The following is a 23,301-nucleotide window of genomic DNA, read 5'->3' as shown; positions in this document are numbered from 1 at the left end:
TAGAGTTTTGTGGGATTTTTATTTTTTTTTTAATTATTTTTTGTGTTTTGTTTTTTTTTTAATACAGGCTAGCGTTGTACCCTTTGCTAAAGCTGCTGATTCTGCCACGTAAACTAGAACAGAAATTTCTCAGAAATTAAGTCGGTTCCCCTCCTTGTTAATTCACTGTCTGCCTCCCAACTGAACATCGGTCTGTATTTGTGTGTTTGCAGAAAACATTCCCTGTACAAAGTCTGACGTGCAGCTACACTGTTCTGACTGAGGAATGAAGAAGCCGAGAGTCCACTGAACATTGGATTTTCCCTGTACAACGTGGCCTGATTTGGAGTTTGGTCCAATGAGGACAGCGAGTTAACCGTAGAGATCGTCGTCATTGTCTTCACTGTACACGTTGCCCCCGCTGCCACCTCCCGTGCCTTGGCTTGGACCAGCACCTCCCTGGTTTCCTGATGGGAACCTGCAGGCAGCAGTGAAAAAGGGGAGAGAAGCTCTTCAGAAGCTTCTTCACAGCTCAGCACAATCCCCTCCCTCCACAACAGCTCCCGGGTGCCAAGTACGAAAGGGGAGAAATGTGGTGAAGCCTTATGGCAGGTCATGCAAAGGCTTACAGTGCTGCCAGACGTTGCTCTCATTAAAGGAAAAAGAGCTGATGGGCTTCAGGAGCACTAACAGAGCAGCTACAGCTGACCTGCAGCACAGCCTGTACCACTGTGTGCTCAGCTGGCTGCTGTACACACTGCAGGGAACCAGAAAACGCGGTGGAAGAGGGGATTGTTACCCAGACGACAGCAAAGCTGCCCTCAGTGCTCTGCTCCTAGGGCTAGCTGAGCCACTTTGCCTTCCCCGCCTCCCTCACAGTTACCTGAAGCTGCCAAAGCCACGGCTCTGCTGTAGAGTCTGTGCAAACATCTCGTATTTCCTGATGTCATTGTCACTGACAGAGCGGCGAGCAAAGCGCATGGCCTCCTCAAAGTGATCCCTGCGTATCTCAGGAACCGGGTCCTCCTCCTCCACCTCCTGCAGCGGGACAGAGGGCCCAGGTGAGCTGTGGGCAGCCCGACACCCGCCCACAGCCCCCTTCTGGGTCAGGATGCAACAATACTCGCCAAGGCAGGGGCTAGAGAGGGATGCTACAGCAGACTGAGTCACAGCTGCAGCAGGGGCCTTCTGAGCAATGCCAGCGATGAGGCACAACAGGAGGCCCTCACCCTCCCACAAGAAGAGAACAAAGTGCTCCAGCTCAGCACTCTGTGCCGAGCCTACTCGTCCTCTACTGAGGATTACAGAGAGGAACACATCATCCCTCACCCACGGGCAGAGGTGGGCTGCCTCTCTCATGAGCAGGGAAAGCTGAGTGCCCCGCTCACCATGGCAGAAGGGTTGGTCTGCCTCTCACGCTCTCGCCTGATCTCACTCTCGATGGACTCGCGGATGGCCAGTTTGCAGGCACGCTGGCAAATTTCTGTCAGGTCAGCCCCCGAAAAGCCGTTGGTCATCTTAGCTAGGAAATCCAGGTCAACATCCTAGGGAAAAACAAGAGAGGCCTCTCCTTTACACCTTGCACTCACAGGTGACAAAGAAGTGCTTTTAGATCCCACAGTACCAAGGTGCTGCCTTAACTTTGGCCAATTTTAGGAAGATGAGCTGTTAAGACTCTTGTTTCTGGTAAAAATTAACTACACACAAAGGCAGGCCACACTCTCCCCGCTCACAGAAAGAGCCTGCTACACAGCTACAAATGCCTCTGCACTGTTCACCTTCAGGAAGAGGCAGGCTGACTTTCAGACATGATTTCCTCAGGTCTCAGCATTCGGAGTCAAATGAGATGACTGGAAGTGGAGACGGGGAGGACAAACAGCCTCCTCTACTCCTTCCTGTCAACTGACAGAGTAGCACTGCAACCTTCTTTAAAGCTTTCCTTCCCAGCAGTACTTAAAAAAATAAGAATGGCCTAAAAAAGTTTGCGCGCTTGACACCTGCTTTCCTCTGATTAACCCTGTGAGCTTCATTATTGCCTGCTTCCCAGGCAAGGGATAGAACTTGTATCTATGAAAGAGCTCAGCAACAATTAACTGCGATGGTTCCTCTTCAATTTCCATTTCCCACCCCCGTTTTCTACATTTATTTTTCTTTCAGAGTACAAGAATCTCCTCCATCTTGCCATAACAGGCGTTCCTGTTCCTGCACTGTAGGCAGAACTCTACTATGTGACAAAGACCTGCTGTGCTGACACACTGATATCTAGCTGCGTTGGTACCTCGTTTTAGAACTCGAGCCTCCCCCTATCTCTGCCATCTATTTCCACTCTTCAGGGATGGAAGGTTTCACAGCTCTGCAGTGCGTGGAGCAGTCCCCAGCCCTCCTCTCTGTCCCCAGCTCATGAGGAGCACGTGCAGCACACTGCAAAACCAACTCAGGTACAGTCATGGCACGGATCCTACCTTAGCAACTGGTGATTTCCTCAGGTTGGCCTTAAGAATAGCAACCCGGGACTTCTCGTCAGGCAGGGGGATGTAGATGAGTTGATCCAGGCGGCCAGGGCGCAAGATGGCTGGGTCAATGATGTCCGGCCTGTTGGTGGCACCGATGATGAAGACGTTCTTCTTGGTGGACATGCCGTCCATCTCTGTCAGGATCTGGTTGATGACACGGTCTGCAGCACCGCCGCCGTCTCCGATATTCCCACCTCGAGCCTTTGCGATGGAGTCCAGCTCATCAAAGAAGAGCACACAAGGGGCTGCTTGGCGGGCCTGCAAAAGGCAAAGAGAAACAATTAGTCCCTGCTAAATAACACCAGGCGAGGAGCACACTGATTTCACTCTAAGCACACCCTAAAATTACAGCAGCTCAGAGGAGTACCAGGGCACTACTGCCTCAAGGAGAGCTTGGAGGAGCTGCTCTAGAAACCCCCAATTAAACTCTGAGTAACAAGGTGAATTTCCTCAAAACTAAGAGCATCGTAGAGCAAGCAGAAGCGTGGTAACTCTAACGCCAAGAGGGAAAGCTGGAACCGATCTGCCAGGACCAAACTCTCCCAGCAAGATCTGGGGGTGTCAGTTGGTTATTTAGGCACTGGGGTATCCATAGTCACAACGTATCAAATAGAAGGGGCAAATCCAGTCCATCTTCAGCTACCTAACGGGTAATTACAGGAAAAAGGAGTCAGATCCTTCTTTGAGGTACGCAGTGAAAATGGGTGCAAACTGCTGCAAAGAAAATTCCAGTTAGAAATAAGGAAAAAATTCTTTATAATCAGAGAGTTCTAACATCAGCACACAGGCCCAGAGGTCAGCGATTCTCCATCCTTGGTTGGTGCTAATATGCTAATGTACTCATCAACTAACACACACGAGAACCTCACATACACAAACCAGATTTCCAAGTTATCTTCCTGCTCTGGACAAACAGCTGGAGCAGATGGCCTCTGAGGTTCCCTTCCAACCTACATTTTCCCCTCTCATTCTCCTTCCTGCTTTGCTCTTCCAGCAGCTCCCCTGACCACAACAGTGAGGATTCCCAAGGTAATCCCTACGTAGGACAGGAGGCGACACTATCTATAGGGAACTGGACGGCAGGAGAGGAACTCCTTTCTGCACCATGCATATTGCAGGACAAGACCCTGCAAGATGTTTTGAAAATCTGTATAAGTAAATAGCTAACGAGGTGTCAAAATAGGTTTTCAAGGTATATTGAGGATATTTATGTCACTCTAATGCCAGCCTCATGGCTAAGGCTCTAGCACATTTATTGTTCTGTAACAAAAGATGCAAATTGTAGTGGGAGAAAGAACATTTAATTAGCTATGTTCCCAAACAGGATTAATTCCCTAACATCAGGAAAGCAGCCCCTGCTCACAGTGCAAGTGGGGAAAACACGCACACACAAAAAAATACACAAATAAGAACTGGGCCAGTAAGACAGGCACAGTGGAGACGATGTTCTGGGAGTATCTCAGCCCAAACGTAGCACAGGGAGCAGAAGAAACACTTTACCTTGTCAAAGATCTCGCGCACATTGGCTTCAGACTCTCCAAACCACATGGTGAGCAATTCTGGGCCCTTGATGGAAATGAAGTTTGCCTGGCATTCGTTGGCAATGGCTTTGGCCAGAAGTGTCTTACCACAACCAGGTGGCCCATAGAACAGAACCCCTTTCGATGGAGTCATGCCAAATTTGAGGAACTTGTCTGGGTGCTCCACAGGATACTACAGGAGGAAACGACAACAAAAAATTCTCGTGATGAGCTAGAATAGGCCTGTACCTTGCTCCTAACAGAAACACCATCTGAGATTTCTAGTCAGTTAAACACAAGTTTCTGCCTGCTCAGGGCCTCTACAGATTTTAGATGAGAACTGGTTCAAAAAGCACCACAGCTCAATTGTAAAGCTGCCCTAAAATGCCTATTTATCCCTAAGAACTATTCACCAGTTTGGGTAGTTTTCCAGTACACTTAACCACAGCATTTTTCTGTCCTGCAGAAGCAAAAGGGAACAGCTCATTATCCAATCTAGTCAGCTCTGCCCTCCAGAGACATGCAAGGTGCCTGATGTGAGCATTTATCCTCAGAAGCAAGGTCAGAGCTAGGTGATTGTTTAACACCAGAAAATCAGACCGGAAATTAGATTTCTATTTATTTATTATTAACTCACAGACAGGTTGCCTCTACAGTGAGGACTGAGAGCAGGGATGTATCAGAAAGAAACCATCCTGATGCAGACACCAGAAGTTTCCACAGACATTCATGACTTTTTGTCTCCCTTCACAGAAGGCTTCACAATTATTTTTCACCTGTCTCAATGGTAACACCAGTAAAAAGCCCTTTGGAAGCTCACTGCATGAGAATCTTTGTTTACCTTCTGGCAGTTAAAGCCACCATGTAACAGGATTCTCAGCAATGGCCCCATTGCTGGCTTCCACCTATGAGAGGTTAAGCACAATACCCATGAAAGATGTCACCGTACGCTCAACTAAGGAAAGTCTGACGCTGCTTTCCATCACCTTCCTCTCCCTAAGCTCACTAAGATGGAACACCGTGGTATTTTCAGTCCATTACAAGTGGTTATCATAAAAACTGCATTTACCCTGTTCACAGTCCAAACAGGTATACGAAGAGGCTCTGGATTTTACCAGAATAATTATTACTTAACTGACTAGGCAAAAAATCGGCTGTAAACTCTTACCTGTACAAGCTCCTGGAGTTCTCTCTTTACATCTTCTAGACCACCAATATCTTCCCAGGTAACTTGTGGCACCTCTACCACAGTCTCCCGAAGAGCAGAAGGGTTGCTCTGGCTCAGAGCCCACTATCGTTAGAAGAAACAGCATTAAATAAGCATTAAATAATGCTATCATGTCGTGTTCACATGCTTCAGACAAACAATTAGACAGAAGAAAGGGGCACTCTTGCATTACCCTGAAGTCATCCATGGTCACAGCCAGCGAGTTCATCACTTCAGCATCGATGGTTTCATCTTCTAGGTCTATGAGATCCATCTTCTTTCTGATAGCCTGAAGAGCAGCTTCTGAGCAAAGAGCAGCCAAGTCAGCACCAACATGTCCATGGGTCTCGTTTGCCACCTGAAAGCAAAGCACTGACTATGACTCACAGGGACGCAAGCAAGCACTCTGCATGCTCTGGTGACTCACTCGGAGGTGCAACGAAACTCTGGAGGACAGAAACATCAGTGTTCCACTGTGGGTTCAGGAGACAAGTGCCACCTCATATTTAACAGGCAGAGACACTGCTGTTCCACCTCCCACTTGAGATCAAAGCTGCAACTGGAATTCAGATGGCAGAACACAGAAAGATAACCCCAAGAATGGAGTTCTTCATTCAAGACAGAAATAACAGGAACCAACTGAGTTTATATGCGGTATCCCATGTCACCACAACACTCACTCACCTCCCTGAGAGCTGTTTTAGGGTTACTAGTAGACAACCACAGCAAACAAACCCAGAAGGACAGTAGCAAGGCACATGCAGACTGTACTGATACACAGTTGTTTCTCTTAGCTATGCCACTTTTAACTAGTGAGAGAGGATTTTGGGTCACTGGTAAACTAGTTGGAAGGAAGCCCAGAGATCACACGTTCACCCAGTTTCACATCGTCCTAAATGAGCAACTACGTTTATACGATCAAAGCCATAACAACTCTGCCACAAAACACAGCATCAGTTAACGTTAGCCTGCACAGACGAGCTTTCCCAACGGCATTCTGCTCACCTGTTCCAGATCCACATCATCAGCCAGTTTCATATTTTTTGTGTGGATCTGCAGGATCTCCAGGCGCCCAGTTGCATCTGGGATACCGATATCTACCTCTCTGTCAAAACGACCTGGGGAGTACAAAACATATGTTGAGCTGCTGATTCTGCAAACCACAGAAGCTGCAGTTGCTGTCTTCCTCGGACTGAACGACATAATGACAAGCCACACGGACAATTTCAGAAAATGCCAGAGCTTTGGGTTTCTGCACAGCATGTATCAGCATAGTTGCAGAGTCAGAAAGGAAGAAAGGCCTTAGCTATTTAGGAAAAGTGGAACTAATGTATTAACTAGACTTCAAGACTACAAAAAGCGGAGTACTACTGGTTTAGCAACATTTTCCAAGCTTCATTTGTAGGCAAGGATACTTCCTCTAACCAACATACCACGAGACATTTTTGTTTGCTTCCACCTTTGTGTCCTCAGCATAAGAGTATACAAATTCTGAGAGACATATTTAGTTTTTTAGAACTTCCTACAGTAATCATCACAGCAAAACCCAGGTTGTGAAAGAAAAAAATTGCCCCATTATCTGGGGAGGCAGGTAACCTATATATTACTGCAGTATTAACTTAGGTACATACACCTATCATTTGCCTCTAGTAATGCCTCTACACACTGAAGATGCCATTTTCTCCTGCAAGCTTGACAGGTTTGCTGTTACACACTTTACCAACTGCTCATACACCAGACATTCATTCACACTGTAGAGCTTTGAAAACATGGAGCTTGGAAACTACCAGAGTCCTCATTAATAGAAGCGAAGTCAGACAATGCTTCTGCAACCTGAGGCGCACACAGCTCCTCAAGCAGTCTTTTACTCCTTCAGTGTGTCCTGAGCTAGCCTCACCTAATAGAGACTACCACATGATTTTGAAGCATTTCATTACTTCTGCAAGTTCTAACCTAATAAAACAGGAAATTGTATCAAAGGCCAGAAGCCTAGAAATTAATTACAAAGCAGCAGCTAGACACAAGTCAATAGTCTATGAAACACACAGAAGACATTTAGTATTAATTTCTGCTCAAACTTTCCAAGGCCCCTGAAACATAGTCTGTAACAAAGCATCTGATTGTATTGGGTTTATGTGGCATGGGCTTGGTAGCAGCAGGGCTGCAGGGGTGGCTTCTGTGAGCAGAGCCCAGCAGCTGCCCCATGGCATAGAGGAACCAGCTCCAGATCCTCTGAAAGGGACCTGAGCCAATAAGCGATGTTGTTTGTGCCTCTGGGAGAGCAGATTTAAGAAACGGGAAAAAAAATGCTTGGGGGAGGACATAGAAGAGGGTGGATATGGGAGGGAAGGTGTTTTTAGTTTGCTCTTCCACTTTTTAGTTTTCCACAGTGCTAATCTGCTAGTGATAGGCACTAATTACTAATCTCCCTATGCTGAGCCTGTTTTGCCCATAAAGATAATTGGTGAGTGATCTCCCTGTCCTTATCTCAACCCTTGAGCCCTTTCCATGGTATTTTCTCTCCCTTTTCCTTTGAGGGGGAGTGAGAGAGCAGCTGTGGAGGAGCTCGGCTGCATATCAGGGTAAAACCACCACAGTGATACAGAAAACAGTTGACAATCCTGGTTACCAAATCGCCTGAGTGCTGGGTCAATGCTGTTAGGTCTGTTGGTAGCTGCCATAACAATCACATGTGCTCTCTGTTTCAGTCCATCCATAAGAGTCAACAGCTGAGACACTATGCGACGTTCCACCTCTCCATGCGTCTACAGAGAGACAAAGCAATTATTAGACTAAAAAACAATTATTAGACTAGAAGCTCTACAGCACAGGAGCTGGACACGAGAGCCACGAGCTGCTAACAAACATTGTGAACTGCGTATGATTCTTCTCACACCTGACTGAGTTCAAGCATTAACTGCTGCTTTACCCTAAACTCAGACAGAGATTCATGCCAGCTGCTAACAGAAAGGGTGTACGTACACTTCTTTACCTCCTACAGGCTATCTTTACCTTCTCTCTCTTAGGAGCAATGGCATCCAGTTCATCAATGAAGATGATGGCAGGAGCGTTCTTTTCTGCTTCTTCAAATGCTTTCCTCAGGTTGCTCTCAGACTCACCAGCCAGCTTGCTCATGATCTCAGGACCTGAAAAATAGCAGCACTGTGGCACCCTGAAGAGACACAGCTAGCCCTGAGGCATGTAGATGATTTTTTTTTAAGTACAACATTCATATGGGAGTATCTATAGTTCAAGCCAAAGCAAACACTATCAACCAAGTTCACTAAATTTGCAGCTGAACAGGCAACAGAATGCGGAATTACTTTCTATCATTATTCTGGTGTGTTCAGTTTACTCTAACAGAATGCAGTGCTAGTCAGTGAGCTACCTTTAGCTGCCTCTTTTCTTACCCTATTTCACACTTGGTGAGCTTCTCTGTAATGTGCCACCACACACTGTTAATGCCAGTCCTAGCTTGCAAGAGAAGCAATCAAATTATATGGTGATAAATTATCAGGATAGGGAAGGAAAAAGCTGTAAGATACTGAAGCTGACTTTAGCTTGCATTACATGGGCACACATTTACCTCTATAAGATCCTATAAATGAGTTCCAAAACTAAAATAAAACAAGCAAAAACAAACAAACTAAAAAACAGCCTGCCAAAAAAAATATCATAACCTCCCCTCAAAGAGTAAAAAAAAAAAAAAAAAGAGTAAAAACACATCAACCGCAGAAGGAACAACAACAATCCCCTGAGACTTCCTACAATTGCTGACCCTAATGTTTAGGGATCTATCTATTCTGTTTATATTTTTCCATCACGATGATGGGAGTGGTCACAAAGAGAAAGCAAGCCTCTTCTGAAAGATCTGAGGAAAAGAAACCTGACCCTCCGGATGCAAAGCTGCTGCAACAGCTGACTGAAGTGAACCAGCTGCAGAGCCACGGGTGTGGGCAGGTACCACACTGTTTCACTTCAAGTAACTCACCGATTCATACCAGTTCTGCCTACAGCGCTGCCTGCAGCTGCAGGCTTGGGCCAAGCACACAGAGAACGCATCACTAATTCTGACAATGAATGTTACTTTTATTATGCACCAGAAGTACATGTCTCTAAAGAAAAGGCTGGCTTATTAGCACACAGTGACACCTTCCACAGACTTAGGAAGTAGATGACAAGGGTGACATACGGTTAGGAACAGCCCATTTACTTCTGACATCTTGAGATAAAAAGCGAGGCAGTTCCCTACTGCTGGTCTCTGCTATGATGTGCTGTACAATCCACTGCTTTCACCTTCATGGATCTGATAGAAATCAGGGAAGAAGAGCAGCGCTCCTCAAGTACAAGCATTCGGTTATTCCAGCACTGATTGCAGAATGGGACAGAAAAGCAGCGAGGAAAATTCAGAATCTGGTCTTCAACGGCCATGGACCAGCATCTACCTCAACTGCTACAGGTGAGAGCGAACAATACGAGGTCCTGTCACTTCTAGCTAAGTTCCAAAGTACTCGTTATAGCTTTCAGGAATGCTCCTCCCAATTTAATGTTATGTGAAACAAAAGTGGTCTTGTGCTTCACTTAAGGAAAAAGAACTGCAGTGCAGACCAGCTTCTTTTCTGAATAAAACATGCTGGCAGCAACAGAAATGAGTGTTCTACGCCCATATACAAAGAATAATCTCACTGCTTCACTCCTAGCTCTGCCCTTACCAACATAAATGAACACTCAGCTAAACAGACTCCAAATTCCCACATCACAAAACTGTCTTTCAACCGCTGCTACAAAGCAATCAATTTTAAGGACAGTGCCACTACCACTGATGCTTCCACGTAAGTGGCCTCTAAGTGTCCTCAGTGGGGCACTTGAAAGAGGTAAGAAAGGATATCAAGGACAGAAAGGTGGCTATAAGGTGGCCTTATCTAAACCATTCATTACCATTAGCTGGAAGAATGACCACACAGCAGGTCTGGGTCCAAAGCAGACACAAAGCTTACCATTGATCAGGAAGAAGAAGGCCCCAGTTTCGTTGGCCACCGCCCGGGCAATCAGCGTTTTACCAGTGCCAGGAGGACCATACAGCAGGATGCCACGTGGAGGCTGGGGACAGAGGCAAGGGATTTAGCTGGAAAGCCAGTATCTGAACGCCTGAGTAGCTTCACAGTGTATTCTGAGCACTGGATAAAGCCAGTCCGAAACTGTGATGCTGGCTCATGCAACAACTGCCATCCAACCATCAACACCCTGACTACTCTGCATGACACACAAACAAAAACCTTGCCAGTAACTGACAGTGATGATTCAAAGCATCTCTCTGCTTTACAAGTGCCAGTATTTTAATCTGTGTCTAAAATGTAAGGAAATAGTGTCCTAATACCAGCATTAAAAAAAAAAAGTTACTTATTCCCCTCCAATAAGTCATAAACCTCCTACATCAAAGCGAACAGCAAAGGCAACCTGCAGCACGCAGGTGCTTACTTACCTTCACCCCTATGGCCTTGAAGAGCGCAGGGTGTCGGAGGGGAAGTTCCACCATCTCTTTGATCTGAGCCAGCTGCTTCCGGCAGCCACCTATGTCATCGTAGCCCACTTCATTCAGTGACTCTTCTTCATCCTACCGGGAAGGAAAATTATTAAATATTTGAGTGAAGACAAGGGTTCAACAATCCCTTCCGGTTTACAGAACCAGGAATCTGGGCTATTGCTCATTGTTCCTTCTTTGCTGTTTTGAGATGCTTACTTCAAAGACTTCATGGTTTCTTCTACAATTGTTTTGTAGCTCTGACTTCCCAGATATACAATGGGAATTACCTGCATGTACCAAGACCTCAATGAAACCCAGCCTCTTGAATGACAGCCTCTGCTGCTACAGACTCAAGCACAAAACAAGCTGTGTGATCTTCTCGTGTGTCTAACTGATTAAAGCAGACAACGAAGCCCAGTATAAAATATTCTTTAAACTGCAAACGACATTTCTCAGTACTTGAAATACCCTAGCTACCATACAGTTCTCAGATGCAGTGTTTTCTTTTGGGACTGGCTCAAACTAACTGAGAACGCTGAAATTCAGATATGCAGATAAGACCAGCTGTAGCTAATTCTTCCAGTACAGCCCTACAGCAATCATTCTGCTCATGGGTGTTGAAATCTCTACTGGCCTTAGTTATCCGTAACCTAAGGCCACAATAAAATCATAAAATAACACAGCCTGGAATCTCAGAAGGGATTGAGCCAGAGCCCCACAGAGCCAGGAAAGCTGTGAAGCAGGCTGCTCAGAGCCTGACCCTGTCAAGCACTGAAGGTCTCCAGAGCTGGAGATTCCTTCTCTCTCTAGAGAGAACCTTTTTCCTAAAATCTACTAGGAATTTCCTTTGACCCAGCTTCTGCAGTTGTCTCTAGTCCCGTCCCCAGGCACAACCCTCAGAAGGACGCGGTCACCTACACCTTTCCATCAGGCAGTTGCCAGAAAGCCTGCCCCTTCACCTTCCCTTCTCTAGCGTAAGGCCATTCTCACAGCCTCTCTTCATTTATTTTGACCTCCAGCTATTCATCATTTTGCTGGCCTTGGCTGAACTTGCTCCTAACCGCCTCTACTGTGTCCTGAAGAGCCCAAGCAGGACTCATCCAGTGCCTCAAAAACAGAGATGATTTTTTCACAAGGCAGCTAACTTTATGAGGTATACAGCCACCTTAGCTCATAGCCCTGAGATTTCCTACTCTACAAAAGTAAGGTGGCCAACTCCTGACAGACAAGTAACTCAAGCTGCCTTAAACTTGGGATACTGAAGGCTAGACACCTTAAGGGATTGAATTAAAATAAATAAAACTGTTTAGAGGTTTCAAGTTTCTCATTCAAAAAGCATTAATCGCTTTCTCTTCACATGGCACGAAATTTAGCAACACATTAAGTCCTCCCTGCTATGGATTAACAGAACTCAGGATTTAAAAAGATACATCTAAGTCCAGCATGAGTTATCCAGAAGCAGATGCAAAACTAGCTGCTTTCAAATTGTACCATTTTCTCAGCAAACCTAAGCATTAGTCTTATCTTGGTGTCTGAGGAAGGATATTGGAAGCACATTTCTCCCATTACCTTCAGCAGCAGTTCATCTCCTGAAACCAGAGTTCCTAACCATTACATTCAATATACAAAATGGCAAACCAGGAACTGCAACTCTGCCGCTCTCCAGGGCAGCCACAGAAACGGATTTCAGTGGACAGAGCAGATTCAGGACAATAACTGCGTGGCAGGATTGAGCTCACCTCTCGTTTGATGGGCTCTCCTTCACAATGGATCACTGTGTCCGGAGCCACTATGCAGTAGGGACTTGGATCTGTCTCCACCACTTTGAATTCCACTGCACGCATTCCTCCACGCACCAAGAAGATGTCACCTGTAAAATCCCACCTTTTAGTAGCCTGCTGCAGCTGATGTCTGCAAAATGTCAACCCTTGTACTACCAGCAGCCATAGAGGATAAGGAAGTAGGTTACACATGCATATGCCACTGGCATTTTTAACACTGCTCTACATTTTAGAGTCAAGAGCTGCACGTACTGTGTGACTGCCAGAGCACTGTTTAGATCTGCAGCAGTTAAACTTTTCAAATTTCATCCAGAAACAAACAGCAAACAAGAGAAAAGAATACTCTGCCTAAATACCAAACAAAGGCAATGAATCACATTTATTTCCCATTCAGTTCTAATTCAACTGTTCTGGAACATTTTTTATTAAAAAACTTCCTAAAAATAATTAATGTGTAGTTTAGGAAAAAAATGTTCAAACTGGTTTACAATTTGTGTTTGATCAGCTACCTAGGCACAAACTGAGGTCAAGCATCCCTGATCTTTTGAAACTGGCTAAGAATAGGGACCAAGAGTAAGACGCTCAAGTTTTTCCTGTCTCCTTTAGAAACTAGCTATCACTTTACAAAAGAGGTGCCTGCCTCAGCGTACGGCCCAGAGACAGTAAACGGTGCAACCACCAAAACTGAAAAGTCATGAGACAGGAGAAACCAAAGCCAGACTGAAATGTCAAACCACTCTGAGATACAAAAAGCTTTCAAGAAGTTTGCAGAGCAACACGAGACTCGATCCCAAAAACAGGTTTCTTCAGCCAACTCTCAAACTGTCCCACTTTGACTCGTAGTGCCTTGCACTAAAGCACAGCAGCAGCTGACTGTTTCATTAGAGAAATTCTCTCCAGACACCATCTGCATATTGGTTTTGCTACTATTGCTCCAAAGAAGTGACTTTCAGAGTGGCTGTTCCAATCTGCACATAGACACGCGAAGTGCAGCCTTGAATGTCCTACTTCTGCCTACTGCCTCGAAGAGGGAAAACCCTAGCCAGAAGCACTAGAAGCAACCAGGGAAGAGGCAAAAAGCCCTAACAAAATAAAAACTTATTTGGAAGTGGTTATAATAAGTTGCTATTAGTTACAGTAACTGCTTGTCTCCAGAAGGAGAATAATACATAATATTGACTACGACTCCTGGCTAAACTGGGCTACAGAAGCTGGAAAACTTCATTCAACTAGTGTTTATAATGTATTAGGACCTACTTCTTCCAGCAGAAGTGCTACTAGCTCAGCTGTAAAAGTGCATTTCATTTTCTAAGCGCTCTCACACTTATTAATTGAATTACTCTGAAGAAGTGAATTTAGTCAGAGTGCCAGCTGCTCTATCCAACCAACTGATGAACACACAGGCAAACACACAATCCTTTTGAGTGGTAGTAGCAAGATAGGAGAGAATCTTATTAAATTAAGTTCTACCTAAGATTTTTCTAACACACTCCCATCCAATGTAGCAAGAAAAAAAAAGCAGAATACTCATGCTGTTGTGCCAGCCAGTAATAGACATTACCCTTTCTTCTGAAGATTAGGGAAAATTGAATCAGAACAAGCAAAATCTCACTCTGCAGATGCCAGTCTGATGCTTTGTTGAGATCTGTGCAAGTCCCCAGAAGTTCTCTTTACCCAGTCTCAGGACTGGACCACAATCAGCAGCATCAGGACTGCAATAACACGTGCTGTTACCTTTCCTGATGGGTCTGTATGCTTCCAGGAAGTATGGCTTGAGATAGACTTCAAACAGATTCCCCGTGATCCCTTCTACTGTGTCATCAATTGGCAGCACGTGGATACGTTTGCCATATTTCACATCTGGGCAGGGCTGGATGCTGCAACAGAAGAGAACTCCAATTAGTCACATCATCCTCGACTTACACCTGAGTCTGGAAACAGCAGTGATGTCCCTTCCCAGGCCAGCACAACCACCAGAAAGGACTCTCCAAATCTGCGCAGAGACTTTCCACCTGCCTAAGAACATTTCAGTGCTGACAAGGTAGATACCATGCCCAGCAGAGAGCTAGTCTTCACAACATGTGCCTTTCTTCATTCCTCTCAGCCCTATCCAGGCTGCCGGGGAGTTTCAGACTTTCTTCCTACCTCTGCTCTTCTGCCAGGATGCCCCTTGCCATCCCCAAGGCAAATTCAGAAATTACTAGTGCAGCCAAAAGACCTGAGAGAGTCAGAAGCTAATTTTTGTTTTAACAAGGAGCTACTGCTAAACCAAAAATAAGAGAAGGGGAGACGGGGGTAACTTTTTTCCTTATTCTCTCTAACTTACTACAAGGAATAGAGCCTCTGCTGCCGATAACCCTGATTCAGAGCAAAGGCTCTCAAAGTACCAATCAGTGGTAATTGGCTTGCAGCCAGGCATCTGTCAATCCCACTTCGTGGAGGCTGACATTTAGGTTAAAGTCCTAAGGCCCTTTTCCGCTTTTTAAATAAACACCACAGCCGTGATTTTACAGGGTAGGCAAACAGCCTACCGTAGCGATAGCTGAGTATCGAGCTGCAGCTGAGAGGCAGAAAGCTCAAATGTGCTTCACCTGCTACGAAAAGCCTACACTGAACTGCAGCTGAGCGTACCACTTTTCATAGGCCGCTCTGTCAGAGACTCTTAACAGATTCATTTACTGCATGCTTTACAGAGAGGATACAGCAAAAGGGTAAAGGAAAAGACCAACTGTCCCAGAAGGAAAACAGTTTACAGACCACAAGCAGGAAGTGATTAATGCATGAATCTGTATTTTGGCAGAGACCAGGACACGGAAGGTAAGACAATAGGTAATTAAAGATCAGCAAGAAAAAGTTATGAGGGCGAGAGGTGTGAAAGTTCTCTGACCCTTGCAACAAAGCTAATGTAATGTAATGCATCTGGAGGGAAAAGAACCTCTATAGGCACAGTCCCAGAAGAAGAGGGGAGGGCAGAGGCTCAATTGTTACACTAGAAAAGACTCCAACAGCAGCCTCATATCATTTTAAGGTAAGAATTCACCTTTACTTCACAGGCACTGGGTCAAAGCACTGTTCTGTTTCAACCCCGGCTGTGTTTAAAACTTGCATTTTCAAGTACAGTGAGGTACAAGTGAGGTACAGCCTCACCCCTCTCCTCTATGAAGCTTGTATAAAACATATTTTACATTTAAAGATTTATCCAGGTATCAATCCAGGAAGAGAAGTACCAGAAACCAGGTTCCAATTTCCCTAGAACATATAGGATATTCCACATCAGGAAGATGCTCAGGGGGAGGAGCTGTCAGCCTTCCCATATTTAAGCCTGCAAATTAGCATTTTTGTATTTCAGAAGCGTTCAGGCAGTTTCGCCCTACTCCTATCACAGAATGGAAACTGTTTTCTGTAACTTCAATGTTTTCTCACTACTTTCTTCAAGTGTTGCACAACAAAATTCCTGCAACACGTTTAAAACGTTCCTAATTCTAAATTTACTTTTATAAGAAGAATTGAAATATAGATAACATGACTATAAAGTTCCTTTGGGGATTTTTAATCTTGGTATTCAACTGATTCATGTTTCTGTCATTCATTCCTATCAAGTTTCAACTTCTGTATGCCACAGGGCAGCTTCATGCTTGAGCTAGATACTGTGAGATCAATTACGATATTGCTTAATGCCTTCCACTGTTAATGGCATAGAGATTAGAAATTCAGACACAAAAAAATTGCAAGTCCATCTGACAATGTAAAGTTGGGAAGAAAACTGACAGCAGTGGAATATTTAAACTATTCAATTTAATGACAGGACCTGGGCTCATGGAAGTGCTGAAGAGACTTCAAGAACCTTTAGCATTGCTTTTTAGTATTAACCCCAATATGCACAGAGCCAGAAACACACCCAAAAGCTAACTGAGATCCCTGATGTAAGCCATGCACTTGAAAATGTTTCTGGGGTCTCCTCTGGAAGACATAAGAATACTTCCTGCAGATCCTGTCTCTGCTACTGAATGAATGAATTCAGGGCCAGTGCAGAAGTTATTTAGATAACCCAGGGAGATGCAACAGTCAGTGAAGCAGTCCCCACCTGATCACATCACCCAGGCGCACTCTCAGGTTATTGCGAACAACCCTGTTCATGCGAATCTTCTCATCTGAGCAGGTATCATCTGACAGTACAATGCAGACTGCTTCTCTCCTCTTCTTTCCTTTTAGCAGAACAGTATCGCCTCTGAACAGTTGCAATTCATCCATTTTTGCCTATAAACAACAACAACATTAGAGCAAGCTCCTGACAAAACAAGAATTCGAGTGTTTGAAGGAGTTACTTGACTTTGGAGAATTATATGTCGGAAGACATGAATTAAATCCACAAAGACACAGGATCCCACTATGAGCTAATCCTGAAGCCAGACTAAGGGCTTAAACTCAACAGAATCTTAAAAGTTCAGCATCAAAATATATTTTAGCATGGAAGAGTGCTCGAAAACAAGACAACCCACCTCCCTTGCTTGTAACAGCTGCAGCTTCTTATACAAATAGCTAGATTCATCTTGCAAAGTTAAATTTCATGTTTTTTCAACATACAGCAGCAGCTTGCGGATTACCCAGATGAAATGCTTTGATTTTCCCCAATGACGCACCTGGGACAGTGACACAACACTGTTGTCTTCATTGATGGCTTCATCAACAATTAACCGATTGGGCCTGTTCTTCTGCTTCAGAATTGCAGTCGATAAGTCATCCGCTTTAGAACTGGGGAAGAAAACACAAGTTCTGAGTCTAAGCGATTCCACTCCTCCCTCCCCAGCCACCCCCCTGCTTTGGTCTCTATTTTCTATAGGTTTTGCTGTCACATCTTTTAAAAACCATACTTGTTTGTAAGACAAAGGAGACATTCTTCCCAGGCACCCGCATCAGGTGTTCAAACCAGAATGCTTTCTGTGAGCAAATATTGACTACCTTACCAGCCTCAAATGGAAATAGCTGTGAAGCTATCTGTGAAAAGAAGTGGTCAGTGAGATGTTGCTGACTGTAAGATGTTTCGCCTAAAAGAATTAGTCAGACCCATCTGCAATCACACGTAACCACTGCAACCGAAACGAAAGTTTAAGTCTATTTGGTGACAAATCCCAGATAAATAGGGGAATTAAAGCACAATGTTGCAGCTCCCCTGACAGGGAGAGCTGTAAGAGTTTAGCCTGTCAAGGGCTATTAGTTAAACCCAGCAAGCCAGTAGAAATATCCAAGTGTTCATTAAAAATATGATATATATGTTTTTTTAAGGATATAAGCACCTTCCTGCAACATCTTCATAGGAGTCACAGCAGCTCTAGCCCACTACACCACAAGAAATGTGACAGATTATTCATTTGTCGTGACAAAAACGAAGCAAAACAAACAGCAAGGAAAGGGAAGAAAGGCAGATTAAATCATTTCCTTCAAAATCTAATACAGCAAATTATTCATTTCCTTTAAAAAAAAATGAATTTGAACAAAGAAGATCTTGGAAGTTGTACATTAGCCAATCAAAACATTAAGAGATGTTTGGAACTTCCCTTGATGGGCGTCTGACTACTTTCTGAAAGTAGTCCACAAGTGCCAACATCTAAGGACATAACAGAAAATGATGCAGACTTTGGCTTGATTCTAACGAGACAAAACAAACAAACAAAGAATACCTGTCTTTGTCCTAAGCAAGTAGCAAGCAGCAGCAGAGAGCAGGAAGCTCTGAGGACAGCCGTGCTGGCTGCACCCTCCGGCTCTGTTTAGCTCTTTTAGGGACAAAATAACCAGAAGAAATCAAACCCTGAGTGGAAGTGGCAGAGCAAGCAGCTGCACAGCATGAACGCAGCACGCTGCAGCAGAGCTTCGCTTAGCATGTTCACTGCATCTTTCAGAGGTACATCAGAGAGCTGTGACAAACCTCCAGCAATGTTACCTGAGGTACCCCTCACACCCTCGAGACAGAAGCGTTTCCAAGACAGGCTGTGCAGTATTGGCTCCTCTCTCCGAGGCTTCGAAAGAAGAGGGGAACAATACAAGCCTATGAGAGCAGCCAGCTTGTTTCCAAACGGTTTTCAAGCTTTGCATAAGCTCTAGTAGCATAGGAAACATGTTGCAAATTAGGACATTATTTTAAGCAAACAAAACAAGGAGTTGTAAAACATGTCCTTCCAGGACTGCCAGCACTGGCCAAGTTGCCTTTTTCCCTTTCTTCATTAAGAGTGCAATAGGTAAGAAATTAACATCGTCAATGAGCATGTGAAGTGTTACACATCCACTCTCGAAACCCAAAGAGAGACAAGGAAGTCTGCTGGACACATCCAGGAAGAAGCTCACAAATTTCACCTTCAAGCTAAAACATGGTACTAGGAGAGTCTTAAAAGGGCTGGGATTTCCATGAAAAACTAACAGAGCACTAAGACAACTGAAACAAATAAACTGTCAGGTCTGATAGCATCTTGTAGTTAAAACAGAGGGCAGAAATAACAAACTACTTGTAAGGACCTTGCATCAGCTCCTGGACACTGGAAATTAATTTAGCAGGTGCATTTAAAAAGTTGAACTAGGGGACACCAGAAAGCAACAATACTTCTATTTAGTTCAGAGGCTGAATGTAATTCATACCCCTCCACACATGAGATGTGGATCCAAAGAGCTTCTGATAAGAAACCATTGCCGGAGTTTGGCTGCATAAACTGGCACTGAAACTAAGTAGCTCTCCCTCAGGACACAGAGATTGTAATGCAGCCTAAAACATGGACTGGGACTCCAGAGAAAAACAAATGGAAGAGGAATTGAGCAACACGAGAAAGCTTTTTGACCAAAGCTTCCAATAAAGTAAAAGCTGTACAAGAATTGGAGGGGAAAAAACAAAGTTCAGCAATCTTCCAGTACACAGCAAGAGTTACATTTAGTTCTGCTGAATCTGAAAACGAAGTTTTAGTACTGAAGAACTGAATCTGCAGTTCCCTAAGTAAGAAGTGAGGGCTGGATCAATGCTATCGGTACATTACTGCACTTAAAGCAATCGAAAAACTTGGGGGCATTAAGAAAGGAATAAAGGTATCCAGGAAACAGCACACAGATACCTAAATGCTTGGGCTCAGCTTCAGTTCTCTGACCTAAGAGTCGTGCCGACAAAGGGCCAAAAGTGTTAAGAAATCACATGACAGCTACACAGGCAAGTGATGTTGTTTCTCCTGCAGACAAGTGTAAGGACTTGTCCCGGAACAGCTGGGAACATTACCATCACCATTTGCCCTCGTTGCACCTCTCCTGGCGATTCCTCATGCAGTAACTGAAATGACAGCAAAATATGCCTGTGCCCCTCAACCACACTCAGACAACATCTACGCAGCATGGAAGGAGAGCCTGAACCAAAAATACTAAGCTGGAAAGCCTAAAGCACGGGTTGCGATCCTCTTCTGCCAACTTTCCTACGCATGCTGGTAAAGTTCATTGAGGGGCCAAGGCAGACGGCTAACCTAAGTAATTTTTAAAGCTCCCCAATGAGTTTTCTGTCAGAAATTGCAGCTTCTTCAGATCATCTGCCCAACTCATCCCTTGTATCAGCTCCCTCACACACTTTCCTCCTCCCTCACTTCTTTCACTGACTCAACAAAGAGACAAACTGAACACAAAACATAGCTTTAGAGCTGCTTGGGGATTAAAAGGAAATTATTAAAAGCTTGCCCCTAGACAGAGGGCAGGAGTGAGGACATAATCCCCTGCACAGCTAATGGGCAAACTTGTACATAAAGCAGGAGACATCAGTAAAATTGAAGCAAACACGTACTAGCCCTGAAGCCCCCAAAAATGGGTTCCCAAGTCTCATCCTTAGCCGCCCTTTCTTTCAGCGAAGCAGCCCAACAGACCCATTTTACACTGGGAAGGGGAGGGAGCCACTCTAACAACTTTTAACACTTCTATGTTTTTCTTTGTCAGAGCACCCCTTGTTCAGCACACAGTAACGCCCAAAGGCTAAGCGTTAGGGCAGACTATAAGAAGAGAGAGCAGAAGATAATTACTGACAAGCAATTTTTCTGAAAACAAGCACTAATCTCCAAAAATCCCCATGAACTAGGGAACTAAGATGTTCCTGCAAGTCTGCGGTAAATATATAGTGGAAAAGTCCCTGACTCAAAACGATTCCAGCTTCAGCAATGAAAGTGAAAACAATCACGCCTTCTGGAGGCTGGTGGGCCTTTTAAATCAATGTCCTCATGAACCCTCTTTTGAGACAAACCTGGAAGTAGTTTCTTACGATCCTGACCCTCAACATTCATGTTATGGACTGAACTGCCTTCCCCAGGTCGGCATTATAAATCCATAACGCATTTTATCCATTAAAGCAAACGATTGATGCTCCTGGTGACTGCAGCCACATACAGGGCAACCAACCAGTGAGTTCATCCCCGTGCCTGAGATGCCAAGTTCTCAAATGCTGTGCCAGGCTGGTAGGCACATGAAAACGAGAACCTCTTCAGAAACCACGCTCTGGTGGCTCTTGCGGTGCTGAGGCTCAGCTCAGCAAGATGGTTGCCAACAGCACTGAGCCCAAAATTGCAGCCAAGATGCAACTCTTGTTGCAGAGTAACTTCTGCTGATTCCTACGTGGTGGTGATAACTTTGTGAAAGTGGACGTTTCTTTTAAAGGCAGCGTTCACCTCAGCCAGCTGCAAAATGGGGTTTTTGGCCTATTGCTTCTAGCTCTGCTACGGTCACCGGATTCCCGGCACACCTTGGTAGGACCAAGCGGGTCTGAATTCCGGGAGTTGCAAAGGAAAAGGACAACGTAAACACCGGGCACTAAGGGGACGAGGAGGGCCTCCGGGAGGGCGAGCAGGTCACCGAGGCGTTCCTGGATTTGGGAAATTCTCTTCAGTGCTATTTTTAACACCCCTCGGCGCCCAACGCACGTGGGACGGCAGCGGGCTGAACACCGCCGCTCGGCTCCGTGCTGAGGAGCCTGAAAGCCGATCCGGGGCCTGGAAGCGAGGCCAGGCCGAGGGGGCAGGAACCGCCACAGCACGGGGGGGGGGCCCGACCACAACATGTCCGCCTCCACAGCGCCGGGCCGGGGTGGGGGGGCAAAAACCGGGCCGGGGCCGGGCCGGGTCGAGGCGGGGAGGCCTCGGGGCTGGGGGGAGGCATCGTGAGGGAGGCCCCGGCCTCGCCTGCCCTCACCCGCCGTCAGTGACTCGACGCTGGGGGGGGAGAGGGGTTGGGAGGCGCGCACGGGGGCCCCCTGCGGGCACGCGCCCTGGCCGGGAGCGCGCACGGCCGGGAGCGCGCTCGGGGAGCGGCCCCTCCCCACCCGCCCAGCCCCGCCTCCCCGGGGCCTGCATGACACAGCGGGATCGGGCAGCGGGGGCCCCGCCGCCGGGCCCCTCCGGCCGGGCACGGCGCCATCGCCGAGCCTCTGAGGGGAAGGAGGAGGAGGAAGGGGGGGGGGGGGGGGGAGGAAGGCGGAGGCCGGGCCTCGCGCCTCAGGGCTAGGCCGCGGCCCGCACTTACTCGGATCCCGAGGCCATGGCGCTGAGGGGGAAGGGCCGAGGGGCTCCTCGGAGCGGGGCGGCGGAGGAAGGAGGCTGCCGGGGCGGGCGGCGGGCGGGCGGGCGGCGGCAGGCGGCGGCTCTCGGGGTGCTCGGCGCTGCCTCGGCCTCAGAGCCGACTCATCGGAAGGGGGAGCTCCGCCCCGCGCCGCCTCGCCTGCCTAGCAACAGCGCGCGCTGGCCAATCGGAAATTCCGACCGGCGGAGGCTCAGCCAATGGGAAAAAGGAAAGGGGAAAAAAAAAGGGAGCTCTCCTTCTCTGCCCCGCCCCTCTCCTTTTTCCCCTCCCAATCGGCGCGAGCCAAGCGCGACGGCCGACAGCCAATCGTAGTGCCTCCACTGTCATGGCTGATCTACCTGGCAACGCGAGCCGGGCAGCCAATGGCAAAAATAGGAAAATGGCGGGGGAAGGCCCGCCGCGCCAGCGACCAATAGGAGGCGCGGGAGGCGGGTGACTGACAGCTCGGGCAGAGGCACTGGTGCGCTGAGCGCACCCGGGCTCAGCACGGCCGCAGCCCTCCGCGTGGCCCCAGGGCAAGTTTTGGGAGGTTTCCCCTGTTTTAAGGTTTTTTCTTTTTTGGGGGGCTCTGTGGATGGTGAACTCCCTCCAGTTACCTCAGAGAACACCAGGCACTGCTGACGCTTGCTCCCGGCCAGCCACTCCCTTGTTTTCCTGTGGGTGCTTATGAATAAATTAATAAATTAATTACCTGTGCTCTTGTGCTTAATTCTGCCCTGCCCTCCTTTGTTTTTAGGGCTGAAGTAAGGGGGGAGTGAATCAGAGCAACCACGGGGCCTGTCCGCCACCGGACTCCCCGCTCTGAGCGCGGAGGAGTGGGACCCCACTGAATTTAACCTCTTCCAGGAGCGCAGTTTCACCCTGCGGCCTATTTGGGTCAAGGCCAAATTCTTGCCTCATCAGCACCGACCTAGTTAGTGAGGTGATACAGTCAGGGCCTCGTCGTGTTGGACACCAAAGAGTTGTTTTCAACCCTTTCTTTAGGCTTGTGGAAGACAAGGCTCACCCAACGCTGGGACAGCACGGGTAGGGGACCTTCCCGAGCCCAAAATGTCCCTGGAGCGGGGAGTGATGGTGATGAGCTGATGCCAGCTTCAAAGGAACAAGGGTATCTCCACCCCGATCTCCCGGGGCATAGCCCACGGCAGCAGCAAGCCCATGATCTTCATTGCAAATGTTCACTCTGAATTGCCGGAGGAAA

General features: G+C 46.6%; 1 protein-coding gene across 1 annotated transcript; it reads right to left on the bottom strand.

Moving 5' to 3' along the window:
- Positions 1-22,240, bottom strand: VCP (valosin containing protein). The gene is made up of 17 exons (XM_083816793.1): positions 22,044-22,240; positions 17,165-17,276; positions 16,609-16,781; positions 14,259-14,401; positions 12,483-12,613; positions 10,702-10,833; positions 10,217-10,319; positions 8,232-8,365; positions 7,849-7,984; positions 6,225-6,337; positions 5,413-5,577; positions 5,181-5,303; positions 3,993-4,205; positions 2,442-2,750; positions 1,368-1,523; positions 863-1,017; positions 1-457 (listed from the first exon to the last, which is right to left on the bottom strand). Exons 1-17 carry the CDS (start codon positions 22,058-22,060, stop codon positions 352-354), a joined length of 2,421 nt encoding a protein of 806 aa, XP_083672919.1. The 5' UTR covers positions 22,061-22,240; the 3' UTR covers positions 1-351.
- Positions 22,241-23,301: the final 1,061 nt, after the last annotated feature.

This window comes from Anser anser, assembly GCF_964211835.1.
Source record: "Anser anser genome assembly, chromosome: Z".
NCBI classification, from domain to species: Eukaryota; Metazoa; Chordata; class Aves; order Anseriformes; family Anatidae; genus Anser; species Anser anser.
Note: the sequence above shows the minus strand (reverse complement) of the source record. Positions and strands in the feature narration are given on the sequence as shown.